We start from the raw sequence: 17844 nt of genomic DNA on the forward strand, positions 1-17844 counted from the left end.
TACTATACCAGGGGCACCTTAGTACTCTACCAGGGGCACCTCAGTACTCTACCAGGGGCACCTCAGTACTCTACCAGGGGCACCTCAGTACTCTACCAGGGGCACCTCAGTACTATACCAGGGGCACCTCAGTACTATACCAGGGGCACCTCAGTACTATACCAGGGGCACCTCAATACAATACCAGGGGCACCTCAGTACTATACCAGGGGCACCTCAGTACTCTACCAGGGGCACCTCAGTACTCTACCAGGGGCACCTCAGTACTCTACCAGGGGCACCTCAGTACTCTACCAGGGGCACCTCAGTACTCTACCAGGGGCACCTCAGTACTCTACCAGGGGCACCTCAGTACTCTACCAGGGGCAACTCAGTACTCTACCAGGGGCAACTCAGTACTCTACCAGGGGCACCTCAGTACTCTACCAGGGGCACCTCAGTACTCTACCAGGGGCACCTCAGTACTCTACCAGGGGCACCTCAGTACTCTACCAGGGGCACCTCAGTACTATACCAGGGGCACCTCAGTACTCTACCAGGGGCACCTCAGTACTCTACCAGGGGCACCTCAGTACTCTACCAGGGGCACCTCAGTACTCTACCAGGGCCCCGTTCAGAAGGACACAACATTGTGAAATGTTCAGAATGTTCAGATAGAAATATATATTGTAGAACAAACAGTAATCCCATCGGCTCTATCGATGACATCGGCAACGTTCCAAAATGCTAGCCTACAGAGCTGTGTTCAACTGTGTCTACAGTATGTGTGTCACTCTGCCCCCTGCAGGCCAAACTGAAGAAACACATCCAGAACCCCAGCGCTTCTGAACTGGTGCACTTCCTCTTCGGCCCCCTGGACCTGGTAAGAACGTGACTCTCTCACACACACACACACACACACACACACACACACACACACACACACACACACACACACACACACACACACACACACGCTCACACTCACACTCACACTCACTCAAGCCTTCCATGGCAGTAACCAGACCAGGGCAATGCATATACACACACACAATCCTTCCATGGCACTAACCAGACCAGAGTAACACACACCCTCCCAACCCTGGAATGATACTAACCAGACCAGAATAGTGTGGTTTCATTCAGCTACATAATGATTAGTGTAGGACAGATTTACCTTTCCTCTCTCATTCATCCAACAACGCTGTCCTGGATACTGTCCTAGATACTGTCCTGGATACGGTCCTGGATACTGTCCTGGATACGGCCCTGGATACGGTCCTAGATACGGTCCTGGATACTGTCCTGGATACGGTCCTGGATACTGTCCTGGATACTGTCCTAGATACGGTCCTGGTTACGGTCCTGGATACGGTCCTGGTTACGGTCCTGGATACTGTCCTGGATACGGCCCTGGATACGGCCCTGGATACGGTCCTAGATACTGTCCTGGATACGGCCCCGGATACGGTCCTGGTTACTATCCTGGTTACTGTCCTGGATACTGTCCTGGATATTGGCCCTGGATACGGTCCTGGTTACTGTCCTGGTTACTGTCCTGGATACTGTCCTGGATACGGCCCTGGATACGGTCCTGGATACGGCCCTGGTTACGGTCCTGGATACGGCCCTGGATACGGCCCTGGATACTGTCCTATGATAGATGAGAGGATTGGATTGGTGTAACCACAATACCTCCTGATGGTGAAATTGTAGCAGAATTGCTTCCACCTTAGGTTGAAGGGTTAAGGGTTAAGGGTGGTTATAGATGTACAGAGGGTGTTTGTGCTCCAGTCCTGTGGTAGTGTAGAGCTGCCCTGCTCTGTGGTCTCTCCTCACCTGTCTACCTGTCTGTAGCCTGTACAGGTAGATGTGTGACCTCTAACCTTTGACCTCTAGGTGCTCCAGTCCTGTGGTAGTGTAGAGCTGCCCCGCTCTGTGGTATCCCCTCACTTATCCAGAGATGCAGTAGACTTCCTGAGAGGTCATCTGTCGCCTAAAGAAATGACCATCTTTGAACTGCTGGGAGACGGGTGGACAAGACCTAGGTACTGGAGAGTGTGTGTGTGTGTGGTTTGTGTGTGTGTGGTTGCACATGTGCTGATAGAGGTAGATACGTATAGGGGTAAGGTAACTAGACTATACGATAAACAGGGTAGCAGCAGCCTGTATGTGAGTGGATGTGTGTAGTCCGTATAAATGGATGTGCATATTATGTGTGAGTGAACAGATGGTGGAATGAGTATGTGTGAGTGTGTAGGGCCGTGTGAGTGTGAGTGTGTAGGGCCGTGTGAGTGTGTAGGGCCCTGTGAGTGTGAGTGTGTAGGGCCCTGTGAGTGTGTAGGGCCCTGTGAGTGTGTGTGTGTGTAGGGCCCTGTGAGTGTGTAGGGCCCTGTGAGTGTGTAGGGCCCTGTGAGTGTGAGTGTGTAGGGCCCTGTGAGTGTGTGTGTGTGTAGGGCCCTGTGAGTGTGTAGGGCCCTGTGAGTGTGTAGGGCCGTGTGAGTGTGTAGGGCCCTGTGAGTGTGTAGGGCCCTGTGAGTGTGTAGGGCCCTGTGAGTGTGAGTGTGTAGGGTCCTGTGAGTGTGTAGGGTCCTGTGAGTGTGTAGGGCCCTGTGAGTGTGTAGGGCCCTGTGAGTGTGAGTGTGTAGGGTCCTGTGAGTGTGTAGGGTCCTGTGAGTGTGTAGGGTCCTGTGAGTGTGTAGGGCCCTGTGAGTGTGTAGGGCCCTGTGAGTGTGAGTGTGTAGGGTCCTGTGAGTGTGTAGGGTCCTGTGAGTGTGTAGGGCCCTGTGAGTGTGTAGGGCCCTGTGAGTGTGTGTGTGTGTAGGGCCCTGTGAGTGTGTGAGTGTGTAGGGCCCTGTGAGTGTGTGAGTGTGTAGGGCCCTGTGAGTGTGTAGGGCCCTGTGAGTGTGTAGGGCCCTGTGAGTGTGTAGGGTCCTGTGAGTGTGTAGGGCCCTGTGAGTGTGTAGGGCCCTGTGAGTGTGTAGGGCCCTGTGAGTGTGTAGGGCCCTGTGAGTGTGTAGGGCCCTGTGAGTGTGTAGGGCCCTGTGAGTGTGTAGGGCCCTGTGAGTGTGTAGGGCCCTGTGAGTGTGTAGGGCCCTGTGAGTGTATGTGTGTGTGAGTGTGCATAGATACTGCAAAAATCAGAATAAAAGGTCAATATGATACAAGGTTAACTCCCTGTTGGTAAACATCAGATGTGTATTTAAGGTCAGTAATAACCTCTACATTTATAGATGGGAGTGATTTGTTATGCTATTATCCCATTGATAACATGTTATTTAAAACCTGCTGTTTAAGCCTGCAATATATCAGAATGTATAACGTTGTTATAAGCTTGTATGAGCCTTTATAATGTCTTATAGGGCTTGTCATATGTCCAGGGATGTAGTGATAAACTCTGATTGTCAGTCGGGGTGAAATAAATGATGTGGTAAACTGCTGTTTACCCTCCACTACAACCCTGGTTGTCTCTGTGTTTGCCCTCCACTACAACCCTGGTTGTCTCTGTTTACCCTCTACTACAACCCTGGTTGTCTCTGTTTACCCTCTACTACAACCCTGGTTGTCTCTGTTTACCCTCCACTACAACCCTGGTTGTCTCTGTGTTTGCCCTCCACTACAACCCTGGTTGTCTCTGTTTACCCTCCACTACAACCCTGGTTGTCTCTGTGTTTGCCCTCCACTACAACCCTGGTTGTCTCTGTTTACCCTCCACTACAACCCTGGTTGTCTCTGTTTACCCTCTACTACAACCCTGGTTGTCTCTGTTTACCCTCTACTACAACCCTGGTTGTCTCTGTTTACCCTCCACTACAACCCTGGTTGTCTCTGTTTACCCTCCACTACAACCCTGGTTGTCTCTGTTTACCCTCCACTACAACCCTGGTTGTCTCTGTTTACCCTCCACTACAACCCTGGTTGTCTCTGTGTTTACACTCTACTATAACCCTGGTTGTCTCTGTGTTTACCCGCCACTACAACCCTGGTTGTCTCTGTTTACCCTCCACTACAACCCTGGTTGTATGTGTTTACCCTCCACTACAACCCTGGTTGTCTCTGTTTACCCTCTACTACAACACTGGTTGTCTCTATGTTTACCCTCTACTACAACCCTGGTTGTCTCTGTGGTTACCCTCTACTACAACCCTGGTTGTCTCTGTTTACCCTCTACTACAACCCTGGTTGTCTCTCTGTTTACCCTCCACTACAACCCTGGTTGTCTCTGTGTTTACCCTCTACTACAAGCCTGGTTGTCTCTGTTTACCCTCCACTACAACCCTGGTTGTCTCTGTGTTACCGTCCACTACAACCCTGGTTGTCTCTGTTTACCCTCCACTACAACCCTGGTTGTCTCTGTGTTTACCCTCTACTACAACCCTGGTTGTCTCTGTGTTTACCGTCCACTACAACCCTGGTTGTCTCTGTTTACCCTCCACTACAACCCTGGTTGTCTCTGTTTACCCTCTATTACACCCCTGGTTGTCTCTGGTTACCCTCTACTACAACCCTGGTTGTCTCTGTTTACCCTCTACTACAACCCTGGTTGTCTCTATGTTTACCCTCTACTACCACCCTGGTTGTCTCTGTTTACCCTCTACTACAACCCTGGTTGTCTCTGTTTACCCTCTACTACAACCCTGGTTGTGTCTGTGTTTACCCTCTACTACAACCCTGGTTGTCTCTGTGTTTGCCCTCCACTACAACATTGGTTGTCTCTGTTTACCCTCCACTACAACCCTGGTTGTCTCTGTTTACCCTCTATTACAACCCTGGTTGTCTCTGTTTACCCTCCACTACAACCCTGGTTGTCTCTGTTTACCCTCCACTACAACCCTGGTTGTCTCTGTGTTTGCCCTCCACTACAACCTTGGTTGTCTCTGTTTACCCTCCACTACAACCCTGGTTGTCTCTGTGTTTGCCCTCCACTACAACCCTGGTTGTCTCTGTTTACCCTCTACTACAACCCTGGTTGTCTCTGTTTACCCTCTACTACAACCCTGGTTGTCTCTGTTTACCCTCTACTACAACCCTGGTTGTCTCTGTTTACCCTCCACTACAACCCTGGTTGTCTCTGTTTACCCTCCACTACAACCCTGGTTGTCTCTGTTTACCCTCCACTACAACCCTGGTTGTCTCTGTGTTTACCCTCCACTACAACCCTGGTTGTCTCTCTGTTTACCCTCTACTACAACCCTGGTTGTCTGTGTTTACCCTCCACTACAACCCTGGTTGTCTCTGTTTACCCTCTACTACAACACTGGTTGTCTCTATGTTTACCCTCTACTACAACCCTGGTTGTCTGCGGTTACCCTCTACTACAACCCTGGTTGTCTCTGTTTACCGTCTACTACAACCCTGGTTGTCTCTCTGTTTACCCTCTACTACAACCCTGGTTGTCTCTGTGTTTACCGTCCACTACAACCCTGGTTGTCTCTGTTTACCCTCCACTACAACCCTGGTTGTCTCTGTTTACCCTCTATTACACCCCTGGTTGTCTCTGGTTACCCTCTACTACAACCCTGGTTGTCTCTGTTTACCCTCTACTACAACCCTGGTTGTCTCTATGTTTACCCTCTACTACCACCCTGGTTGTCTGTGTTTACCCTCCACTACAACCCTGGTTGTCTCTGTTTACCCTCTACTACAACCCTGGTTGTCTCTGTTTACCCTCTACTACAACCCTGGTTGTGTCTGTGTTTACCCTCTACTACAACCCTGGTTGTCTCTGTGTTTACCCTCCACTACAACCCTGGTTGTCTCTGTTTACCCTCTACTACAACACTGGTTGTCTCTATGTTTACCCTCTACTACAACCCTGGTTGTCTGTGGTTACCCTCCACTACAACCCTGGTTGTCTCTGTTTACCGTCTACTACAACCCTGGTTGTCTCTCTGTTTACCCTCCACTACAACCCTGGTTGTCTCTGTGTTTACCCTCCACTACAACCCTGGTTGTCTCTCTGTTTACCCTCTACTACAACACTGGTTGTCTCTATGTTTACCCTCTACTACAACCCTGGTTGTCTGTGGTTACCCTCTACTACAACCCTGGTTGTCTCTGTTTACCGTCTACTACAACCCTGGTTGTCTCTCTGTTTACCCTCCACTACAACCCTGGTTGTCTCTGTGTTTACCCTCTACTACAACCCTGGTTGTCTCTGTGTTTACCGTCCACTACAACCCTGGTTGTCTCTGTTTACCCTCCACTACAACCCTGGTTGTCTCTGTGTTTACCCTCCACTACAACCCTGGTTGTCTCTGTGTTTACCCTCTACTACAACCCTGGTTGTCTCTGTTTACCCTCTACTACAACCCTGGTTGTCTCTGTTTACCCTCCACTACAACCCTGGTTGTCTGTGTTTTTACCCTCCACTACAACCCTGGTTGTCTCTGTGTTTACCCTCTACTACAACACTGGTTGTCTCTATGTTTACCCTCTACTACAACCCTGGTTGTCTCTGTGGTTACCCTCTACTACAACCCTGGTTGTCTCTGTTTACCCTCTACTACAACCCTGGTTGTCTCTCTGTTTACCCTCCACTACAACCCTGGTTGTCTCTGTGTTTACCCTCTACTACAAGCCTGGTTGTCTCTGTTTACCCTCCACTACAACCCTGGTTGTCTCTGTGTTACCGTCCACTACAACCCTGGTTGTCTCTGTTTACCCTCCACTACAACCCTGGTTGTCTCTGTGTTTACCCTCTACTACAACCCTGGTTGTCTCTGTGTTTACCGTCCACTACAACCCTGGTTGTCTCTGTTTACCCTCCACTACAACCCTGGTTGTCTCTGTTTACCCTCTATTACACCCCTGGTTGTCTCTGGTTACCCTCTACTACAACCCTGGTTGTCTCTGTTTACCCTCTACTACAACCCTGGTTGTCTCTATGTTTACCCTCTACTACCACCCTGGTTGTCTCTGTTTACCCTCTACTACAACCCTGGTTGCCTCTGTTTACCCTCTACTACAACCCTGGTTGTGTCTGTGTTTACCCTCTACTACAACCCTGGTTGTCTCTGTGTTTGCCCTCCACTACAACATTGGTTGTCTCTGTTTACCCTCCACTACAACCCTGGTTGTCTCTGTTTACCCTCTATTACAACCCTGGTTGTCTCTGTTTACCCTCCACTACAACCCTGGTTGTCTCTGTTTACCCTCCACTACAACCCTGGTTGTCTCTGTGTTTGCCCTCCACTACAACCTTGGTTGTCTCTGTTTACCCTCCACTACAACCCTGGTTGTCTCTGTGTTTGCCCTCCACTACAACCCTGGTTGTCTCTGTTTACCCTCTACTACAACCCTGGTTGTCTCTGTTTACCCTCTACTACAACCCTGGTTGTCTCTGTTTACCCTCTACTACAACCCTGGTTGTCTCTGTTTACCCTCCACTACAACCCTGGTTGTCTCTGTTTACCCTCCACTACAACCCTGGTTGTCTCTGTTTACCCTCCACTACAACCCTGGTTGTCTCTGTGTTTACCCTCCACTACAACCCTGGTTGTCTCTCTGTTTACCCTCTACTACAACCCTGGTTGTCTGTGTTTACCCTCCACTACAACCCTGGTTGTCTCTGTTTACCCTCTACTACAACACTGGTTGTCTCTATGTTTACCCTCTACTACAACCCTGGTTGTCTGCGGTTACCCTCTACTACAACCCTGGTTGTCTCTGTTTACCGTCTACTACAACCCTGGTTGTCTCTCTGTTTACCCTCTACTACAACCCTGGTTGTCTCTGTGTTTACCGTCCACTACAACCCTGGTTGTCTCTGTTTACCCTCCACTACAACCCTGGTTGTCTCTGTTTACCCTCTATTACACCCCTGGTTGTCTCTGGTTACCCTCTACTACAACCCTGGTTGTCTCTGTTTACCCTCTACTACAACCCTGGTTGTCTCTATGTTTACCCTCTACTACCACCCTGGTTGTCTGTGTTTACCCTCCACTACAACCCTGGTTGTCTCTGTTTACCCTCTACTACAACCCTGGTTGTCTCTGTTTACCCTCTACTACAACCCTGGTTGTGTCTGTGTTTACCCTCTACTACAACCCTGGTTGTCTCTGTTTACCCTCCACTACAACCCTGGTTGTCTCTGTGTTTAGCCTCCACTACAACCCTGGTTGTCTCTGTGTTTACCCTCTACTACAACCCTGGTTGTCTCTGTGTTTACCCTCCACTACAACCCTGGTTGTCTCTGTTTACCCTCTACTACAACACTGGTTGTCTCTATGTTTACCCTCTACTACAACCCTGGTTGTCTGTGGTTACCCTCCACTACAACCCTGGTTGTCTCTGTTTACCGTCTACTACAACCCTGGTTGTCTCTCTGTTTACCCTCCACTACAACCCTGGTTGTCTCTCTGTTTACCCTCTACTACAACCTTGGTTGTCTCTCTGTTTACCGTCCACTACAACCCTGGTTGTCTCTGTTTACCCTCCACTACAACCCTGGTTGTCTCTGTGTTTACCCTCCACTACAACCCTGGTTGTCTCTGTGTTTACCCTCTACTACAACCCTGGTTGTCTCTGTTTACCCTCTACTACAACCCTGGTTGTCTCTGTTTACCCTCCACTACAACCCTGGTTGTCTGTGTTTTTACCCTCCACTACAACCCTGGTTGTCTCTGTGTTTACCCTCTACTACAACCCTGGTTGTCTCTGTTTACCCTCCACTACAACCCTGGTTGTCTCTGTTTACCCTCCACTACAACCCTGTTTGTCTCTGTGTTTACCCTCCACTACAACCCTGGTTGTCTCTGTGTTTACCCTCCACTACAACCCTGGTTGTCTCTGTGTTTACCCTCCACTACAACCCTGGTTGTCTCTGTTTACCCTCTATTACACCCCTGGTTGTCTCTGTTTACCCTCTACTACAACCCTGGTTGTCTCTGTTTACCCTCTACTACAACCCTGGTTGTCTCTATGTTTACCCTCTACTACCACCCTGGTTGTCTGTGTTTACCCTCCACTACAACCCTGGTTGTCTCTGTGTTTACCCTCCACTACAACCCTGGTTGTCTCTGTTTACCCTCTATTACAACCCTGGTTGTCTCTGTTTACCCTCTACTACAACCCTGGTTGTCTCTGTTTACCCTCTACTACAACCCTGGTTGTGTCTGTGTTTACCCTCTACTACAACCCTGGTTGTCTCTGTGTTTACCCTCTACTACAACCCTGGTTGTCTCTGTTTACCCTCCACTACAACCCTGGTTGTCTCTGTGTTTAGCCTCCACTACAACCCTGGTTGTCTCTGTGTTTACCCTCCACTACAACCCTGGTTGTCTCTGTGTTTACCCTCTACTACAACCCTGGTTGTCTCTGTTTACCCTCTACTACAACCCTGGTTGTCTCTGTTTACCCTCCACTACAACCCTGGTTGTCTCTGTTTACCCTCCACTACAACCCTGGTTGTCTGTGTTTTTACCCTCCACTACAACCCTGGTTGTCTGTGTTTTTACCCTCCACTACAACCCTGGTTGTCTCTGTGTTTACCCTCTACTACAACCCTGGTTGTCTCTGTTTACCCTCCACTACAACCCTGGTTGTCTCTGTTTACCCTCCACTACAACCCTGTTTGTCTCTGTGTTTACCCTCCACTACAACCCTGGTTGTCTCTGTGTTTACCCTCCACTACAACCCTGGTTGTCTCTGTGTTTACCCTCCACTACAACCCTGGTTGTCTCTGTTTACCCTCTACTACAACCCTGGTTATGCCTCTGAATGTTTACCCTCTACTACAACCCTGGTTGTCTCTGTGTTTTCCCCAGAGCGGACTGGCCACGGGACCAGTGTGCCTCTACCTACTTCCCTAAGTTCAGGAACGGGTGGGAGCCCCCAGCTGAGCTGTTCAGGACCTCCCCATGGGAGACAGAGGGATCAGGGGAAACTCCCATGTCCTTCATGTCCCACCCCATGTCCCCACACAAGTCAGAAGAGGTGAGAGGGAGGGAGATTGATCAGTAGAAAAACAGCTGTAGTAATTTCTGGACCGCTGTCCGTTTCAGTCCTTATAGTAGACCTCTGTTAGTTCTTCATTTGTTTGTTTACATTTCCTTCAGTGACATTTCTTCTCGCTTATAAGCTTCTTCTTGGTTTGCAAATGGTGTTTTGTGAAACAGGTTTGAATACTTTGAGCACAGGGTGTTAGGATAGTCAGACACACACAGTACCAGTCCATATCATCACTTTACAATGATAATAAAATCCTCTCATTTTCAGTTTTTCGGAACCCAGTCTTCAAGCTCATCAAATGGGTCAGTTTATGATATTTCTAGTTAATGTGATTCTACCTTACAACACACTGCTACTTTTCTCATTGTTGTTACTTCTTTTTAGTTTATTTGATTTAACTTTGTTGTTTCTTGAGCTGCATTGTAACATGTTAAGACAGTTTGTTGTTTGTCTCCTGTCTCAGGTCCTACAATGGTCTGGCGTCCTCGTCCCGTAAATATGCTAAGATCTGCTATCACTTTGTGGCCCGCAACGCCAACGAACTGTCAGTACTGCAGGACGAGTTGGTAGAGGTACGACATCTATATTATAATACTGTCAGTACTGCAGGACGAGTTGGTAGAGGTACGACATCTATATTATAATACTGTCAGTACTGCCGGACGCGGTGGTAGAGGTACGACATCTATATTATAATACTGTCAGTACTGCAGGACGAGGTGCTAGAGGTACGACATCTATATTATAATACTGTCAGTACTGCAGGACGAGGTGCTGGAGGTACGACATCTATATTATAATACTGTCAGTACTGCAGGACGAGGTGGTAGAGGTACGACATCTACAGTTGAAGTCGGAAGTTTACATACACTTAGGTTGGAGTCATTAAAACTTGTTTTTCAACCACTCCACAAATTTCTTGTTAACAAACTATAGTTTTGGCAAGTCGGTTAGGACATCTACTTTGTGCCTGACACAAGTCATTTTTCCAACAATTGTTTAAACAGCTTGGAAAATTCCAGGAAATTATGTCATGGCTTTCGAAGCATCTGATAGGCTAATTGACATATTTTGAGTCAATTGGAGATGTACCTGTGGATGTATTTCATGGCCTACCTTCAAACTCAGTGCCTCTTTTGCTTGACATCATTGGAAAATCAAAAGAAATCAGCCAAGACTTCAGAAAAAAAATTGTAGACCTCCACAAGTCTGGTTCATCCTTGGGAGCAATTTCCAAACATCTGAAGGTACCACGTTCATCTGCACAAACAATAGTACACAAGTATAAACACCATGGGACCACGCAGCCGTCATACCGCTCAGGAAGGAGACGCGTTCTGTCTCCTAGAGATGAACGTACTTTGGTGCAAAAAGTGCAAATCAATCCCAGAACAACAGCAAAGGACCCTGTGAAGATGCTGGAGGAAACAGGTACAAAAGTATCTATATCCACAGTAAAACAAGTTCTATATCGCCATAACCTGAAAGGCCGCTCAACAAGGAAGAAACCACTGGTCCAAAACTGCCAGAAAAATCCAGACTACGGTTTGCAACTACACATGGGGACAAAGATCGTACTTTTTGTAGAAATGTCCTCTGGTCTGATAAAACAAAAGTAGAACTGTTTGACCATAATGACCATCGTTTTGTTTGGGGAAAAAGGGGGAGGCTTGCAAGCCGAAGAACACCATCCCAACCGTGAAGCACGGGGGTGGCAGCATCATGTTGTGGGGGTGCTTTGGGGCAGGAGGGACTGGTGCACTTCACAAAATAGATGGCATCATGAAAATCGTGAAAACATCTCAAGACATCAGTCATGAAGTTAAAGCTTGGTCGCAAATGGGTCTTCCAAATGGACAAGGACCCCAAGCATACTTCCAAAGTTGTGGCAAAATGGCTTAAGAACAACAAAGTCAAGGTATTGGAGTGGCCATCACAAAGCCATGACCTCAATCCTATAGAAAATGTGTGTGCAGAACTGAAAAGCGTGTGTGAGCAAGGAGGCCAACAAACCTGACTCAGTTACACCAGCTCTGTCAGGAGGAATGGGCCAAACTTCACCCAACTTATTGTGGGAAGCCTGAAACGTTTCACCAAAGTTAAACAATTTAAAGGCAATGCTACCAAATACTAATTGAGTGTATGTAAACTTCTGACCCACTGGGAATGTGATGAAATAAATAAAAGCTGAAATAAATAATTATCTACTATTATTCTGGCATTTCACATTCTTAAAATTAAGTCAGTTAAGAACAATTTCTTATTTACAATGCTGGCCTACCGGGGAACAGTGGGTTAACTGCCTTGTTCAGGGGCAGAACAACAGATTTTTCGATTGGCAGTTTGAGGATTCGATCTAGCAACCTTTCAGTTACTGGCCCAATGCTCTAACTACTAGGCTACCTTCTGCCCGGCCAAACGCTCTAACCACGAGGCTCCTTCCTGCCCTGCCAAACGCTCTAACCACTAGGGCTACCTGCCGCCCGGCCCAACGCTCTAACCACTAGGCTGCCTACTGCCCAGCCCAATGCTCTAACCACTAGGCTACCTACTGCCCGGCCAAAAGCTCTAACCACTAGGCTACCTGCCACCTCTACATTGGCTTGGAACCCCTAACCCTGGCAATTGACTGGTTAACTCACGGGTACACTCAACAATGGCTGCCTGTTATTGTGATGCAATCATTTCCATGGTAATGTAGAATGTTCATTCAAATGATTTTAACTGATGTGTCTCATCAAATCAAATCAAATTTATTTATATAGCCCTTCGTACATCAGCTGATATCTCAAAGTGCTGTACAGAAACCCAGCCTAAAACCCCAAACAGCAAGCAATGCAGGTGTAGAAGCACGGTGGCTAGGAAAAACTCCCTAGAAAGGCCAATACCTAGGAAGAAACCTAGAGAGGAACCAGGCTATGTGGGGTGGCCAGTCCTCTTCTGGCTGTGCCGGGTGGAGATTATAACAGAACATGGCCAAGATGTTCAAATGTTCATAAATGACCAGCATGGTCGAATAATAATAAGGCAGAACAGTTGAAACTAGAGCAGCAGCACAGTCAGGTGGAAGTTGAAACTGGAGCAGCAGCATGGCCAGGTGGACTGGGGACAGCAAGGAGTCATCATGTCAGGTAGTCCTGGGGCATGGTCCTAGGGCTCAGGTCCTCCGAGAGAGAGAAAGAAAGAGAGAAGGAGAGAATTAGAGAACGCACACTTAGATTCACACAGGACACCGAATAGGACAGGAGAAGTACTCCAGATATAACAAACTGACCCCAGCCCCCCGACACATAAACTACTACAGCATAAATACTGGAGGCTGAGACAGGAGGGGTCAGGAGACACTGTGGCCCCATCCGAGGACACCCCCGGACAGGGCCAAACAGGAAAGATATAACCCCACCCACTTTGCCAAAGCACAGCCCCCACACCACTAGAGGGATATCTTCAACCACCAACTTACCATCCTGAGACAAGGCTGAGTATAGCCCACAAAGATCTCCGCCACGGCACAACCCAAGGGGGGGGGGGGGGGGGCGCCAACCCAGACAGGATGACCACAACAGTGAATCAACCCACTCAGGTGACGCACCCCCTCCAGGGACGGTCTCATCCAATGGGATGTATTTTTTGTGATGTCAGTTGAGTTGAATTAAACAAATCACAGCACATATTGATGGGGTACACTTCCTGCTTTTACTTCCTGCTTTGCTCCTATGGGTACACTTGCAATGGCCCGCCAGTCCACCAATTATTGAGTTGAATTCTGTTCCTGTGCAGATGAACAATGTGAGCTATCGTGAAAATAATGCTGAAAATATTTCCGAAATCTTAACCAATACCAATTAGTCAAATTGATCACAGAATTGTTATACAAATTGAATACATATAAGTAATTAGTTTAAGAAAGATTACCTGCTGCATTTAAAGATAAATAACCTACAGCACTACAGATTAAACTTCGCCTGCGTCGTCCTTGTAGTGTTGAGATATTAATACAATTATTATTATAATTATCATTATTATTGTATTATTATTATCATTATTATTATCATTATTATTATTATCATTGTATTATTATTATTATTATTATTATCATTATTATTATCATTATTATTATTATTATTATTATTATTATATTATTATTATTATTATTATTATTATTAGATTATTATTATTATTATCATTATTATTATTATTATCATTATTATTATTATATTATTATTATTATATTATTATTATTATTATTATAGTATCATTATTATTATTATTATCATTATTATTATTATTATCATTATTATTATCATTATTATTATTATTATATTATTATTATTTTATTATTTTATTTTTATTATTATATTATGATTAAATTATTATTATGATTATTATTATATTATTATTATTTTATTATTATTTTATTATTATTTTATTATTATTTTAATATTATTATGATTATTATTATATTATGATGATTATTATTATGATTATATTATTATTATCATTATTATTATTTTATTATTATTATTATTATGATAATTATTATTATTATTATTTTATTATTTTATTATTATTTTATTATTATCATTATTATTATTTTATTATTATTATTTTATTATTATATTATTATTATTTTATTATTATCATTATTATTATTTTATTATTATATAATTATTATTATTATATTATTATTATTATTATATTATTATTATTATTATTATTATTATTATTATATTATTATTATTATTATATTATTATATTATGATGATTATTATTATTATATTATTATTATCATTATTATTATTTTATTATTATTATTATGATAATTATTATTATTATTTTATTATTTATTATTATTTTATTATTATCATTATTATTATTTTATTATTATTTTATTATTATTATTTATTATTATTATTTTATTATTATCATTATTATTATTTTATTATTATTATATTATTATTATTATATTATTATTATTATATTATTATTATTATATTATTATATAATTATTATTATTATATTATTATTATATTATTATTATTATTATTATATTATTATTATTATTATATTATTATTATTATATTATTATTATTATTATTATTATTATTATATTATTATTATATTATTATTATTATTATTATTATTATTGTGTTATTATGTCATTGTGGCCTTGCAGGTGATAGAGGACGATAAACAGTGGTGGAAAGTGAGAAACAGGAGCGGCCAATCAGGATACGTCCCCTCCAACGTCCTGGAAGTGGTCACACTGGAGGAACCACACGGCATGGCTGAACCCCTCTATAGCCAGGTAACATTATACACACCACATGCATATGTATGCACGCACACATACACTCAAACACGCACACATACACACAAACACACACCACAACATACAAATACAAACATGATGTTTTACACTCATAAATTCAGTGTGCAGACCTTTAATTCTGTACACACACACACACACCATCATGCTACCAACCCCTCCTCCATACTGTACCTGCCCAACTAATTATAAAGCAAAACATCCTGTAAGCTATTTTAAAATTGGAATGTTAAACCTGTTTCCCCTGACAACATCCTTCCACATAGTGTGTTAGTCAGCATCTGGAAAAGCACTGTATAAATCCCATTAATATTCATTCATTCATTATAACATCCTTCCACATGTCTTCCTCTCTGTCTCCTGTGTGTGAATTTGTGTGTGTGAACGTGGACCGCCAGGCTGGCCAGCCCTACAGCCCAACCTCTCCCTCCAGCTCTCTAGGTAGAGGGGAGAGCTTTGACATGAGCCGCTCCAAAGACTGTGAGTCTCTTACAGCCACGTAGGCATGGGTGGGTGGGCCCACCCGGGTGGGCGGGTGGGGGCCCACCCAATCAGCCCACCCATTTAGATTGAGTGTTTTCAAACCTGAACATTATTTGTCTTTTTACCTGAAAATGCCAACACCATAAGATAGAATTCATTGCAAACAGTAGACTAGGTTTGACATTCACTCTCACGGGATGGGTTGCCAAAAATAAGTAACTGAAAACCACACCCACAATAAGCCAGGAATACGACTGCATTGAGGCATGCTGTATGTCTCTGTGTTTCTATGGCGATATGTTCCATGTCATTGAGGCATGCTGTATGTCTCTGTGTTTCTATGGCAATATGTTCCATGTCATTGAGGCATGCTGTATGTCTCTGTGTTTCTATGGCGATATGTACCATGTCATTGAGGCATGCTATATGTCTCTGTGTTTCTATGGCGATATGTACCATGTCATTGCCTACTTCATTTTTTCACTTAGCAAACAAGATAAACGTTCTCTCGGCCTCATGACAAAATGTGTACAATAGCATGAGATTAGCTATACAACTGCACATGTTTCCCCCCCTCCCCCCAATAACATTTTGTTGGGGTGGCCCACCCAGATTTCTGTAGCCTACCCACCAACTAATTTCTGTCTATGATACTGGTGTCAGGTTTAATTTCCTACTGCACATTCTAGATAGCTCAGATAGCTAAGATAAGCGGTTATCTTTGCTTCAAAGTTTCCTCAAGTTTCCTCATCTTAGCTAAGAAGACCTCAGCCCTTATAGATTAGTAGGAATGCCTCTTAAACAGTAACTTTCCCTGTCTCTGTCCCTCTCTCTCTGTCTCTCTCTCTCTCTCTCTCTGTCCCTCTCTCTGTCCCTCTCTCTCTGTCCCTCTCTCTCCCTCTGTCTCTCTCTCTCTGTCCCTCTCTCTCTGTCCCTCTCTCTCTGTCCCTCTCTCTCTCTCCCTGTCTCTCTCTCTCTGACTCTCTCTCTCCCTCTCTCTCTCCGTCTCTCTCTCTGTCTCTCTCTCTCTCTCTCTCTCTCTCTCTCTGTCCCTCTCCCTCTCTCTCTCTCTGTCCCTCTCTCTCTGTCCCTCTCTCTCCCTCTGTCCCTCTCTCTCCCTCTGTCCCTCTCTCTCTGTCCCTCTCTCTCTGTCCCTCTCCCTCTCTCTCTGTCTCTCTCTCTCTGTCCCTCTCTCTCTGTCCCTCTCTCTCCCTGTCTCTCTGTCCCTCTCTCTCTCTCCCTGTCTCTCTGTCCCTCTCTCTCTCTCCCTGTCTCTCTCTCTCTCTTCCTCTCTCTCTGTCCCTCTCTCTCTCTCCCTCTCTCTCTCTTCCTCTCTCTCTTCCTCTCTCTCTTCCTCTCTCTCTGTCCCTCTCTCTCTCTCCCTCTCTCTCTCCCTCTCTCTCTTCCTCTCTCTCTCTCTGTCTCTCTCTCTGTCCCTCTCTGTCTCTCTCTCTGTCTCTCTCTCTGTCTCTCTCTCTGTCCCTCTCTCTCTGTCCCTCTCTCTCCCTCTCTCTCTCTGTCCCTCTCTCTCTGTCCCTCTCTCTCTCTTTCTCTCTCTCTCTCTCCCCCCCCCCCCCCCCCCCATCCTCCTCTCCGTCCTCCCTTCCCCCAGCTCGGACACACCAGATGGATGAGGTGAATGATGAGTTGTTGAAGAGGATCACCAGTAATAAGTCCCAGCCTCCAGCCCGTAACTTCAGGGTGGAGCGCCCTTCAAGCAGCAGTTCCACGCTCCTCACTTTCAATTCCAGCCCCCCGCAGGTTACTGCCTGGCTCAACTCCAAGGGATTCTCTAAACCGTGAGACAACACACACACACACACACACACAAAATCACACACAAATGTCATCAGTTACCTCATGGTGTTATCATGACCTGGTCGTCAGTTACCTCATGGTGTTATCATGCTATATGACCTGGTCATCAGTTACCTCATGGTGTTATCATGCTATATGACCTGGTCATCAGTTACCTCATGGTGTTATCATGCTATATGACCTGGTCATCAGTTACCTCATGGTGTTATCATGCTATATGACCTGGTCATCAGTTACCTCATGGTGTTATCATGACCTGGTCATCAGTTACCTCATGGTGTTAT

General features: G+C 45.2%; 1 protein-coding gene across 1 annotated transcript in view; it reads left to right on the forward strand.

The window, feature by feature from the left end:
* Window positions 1–17844, forward strand: part of LOC109884126 (epidermal growth factor receptor kinase substrate 8-like protein 2) — an 81163-nt gene that overhangs the window by 53941 nt on the left and 9378 nt on the right. Inside the window, 8 exon segments of the mRNA XM_031832918.1 lie at window positions 788–862; window positions 1879–2027; window positions 9747–9915; window positions 10198–10232; window positions 10394–10502; window positions 15107–15238; window positions 15658–15739; window positions 17355–17541. Of these exon segments, the coding sequence (XP_031688778.1) occupies window positions 788–862; window positions 1879–2027; window positions 9747–9915; window positions 10198–10232; window positions 10394–10502; window positions 15107–15238; window positions 15658–15739; window positions 17355–17541 (938 nt within the window).

This window comes from Oncorhynchus kisutch, linkage group LG10 (genome assembly GCF_002021735.2).
Source record: "Oncorhynchus kisutch isolate 150728-3 linkage group LG10, Okis_V2, whole genome shotgun sequence".
NCBI lineage: Eukaryota > Metazoa > Chordata > Actinopteri > Salmoniformes > Salmonidae > Oncorhynchus > Oncorhynchus kisutch.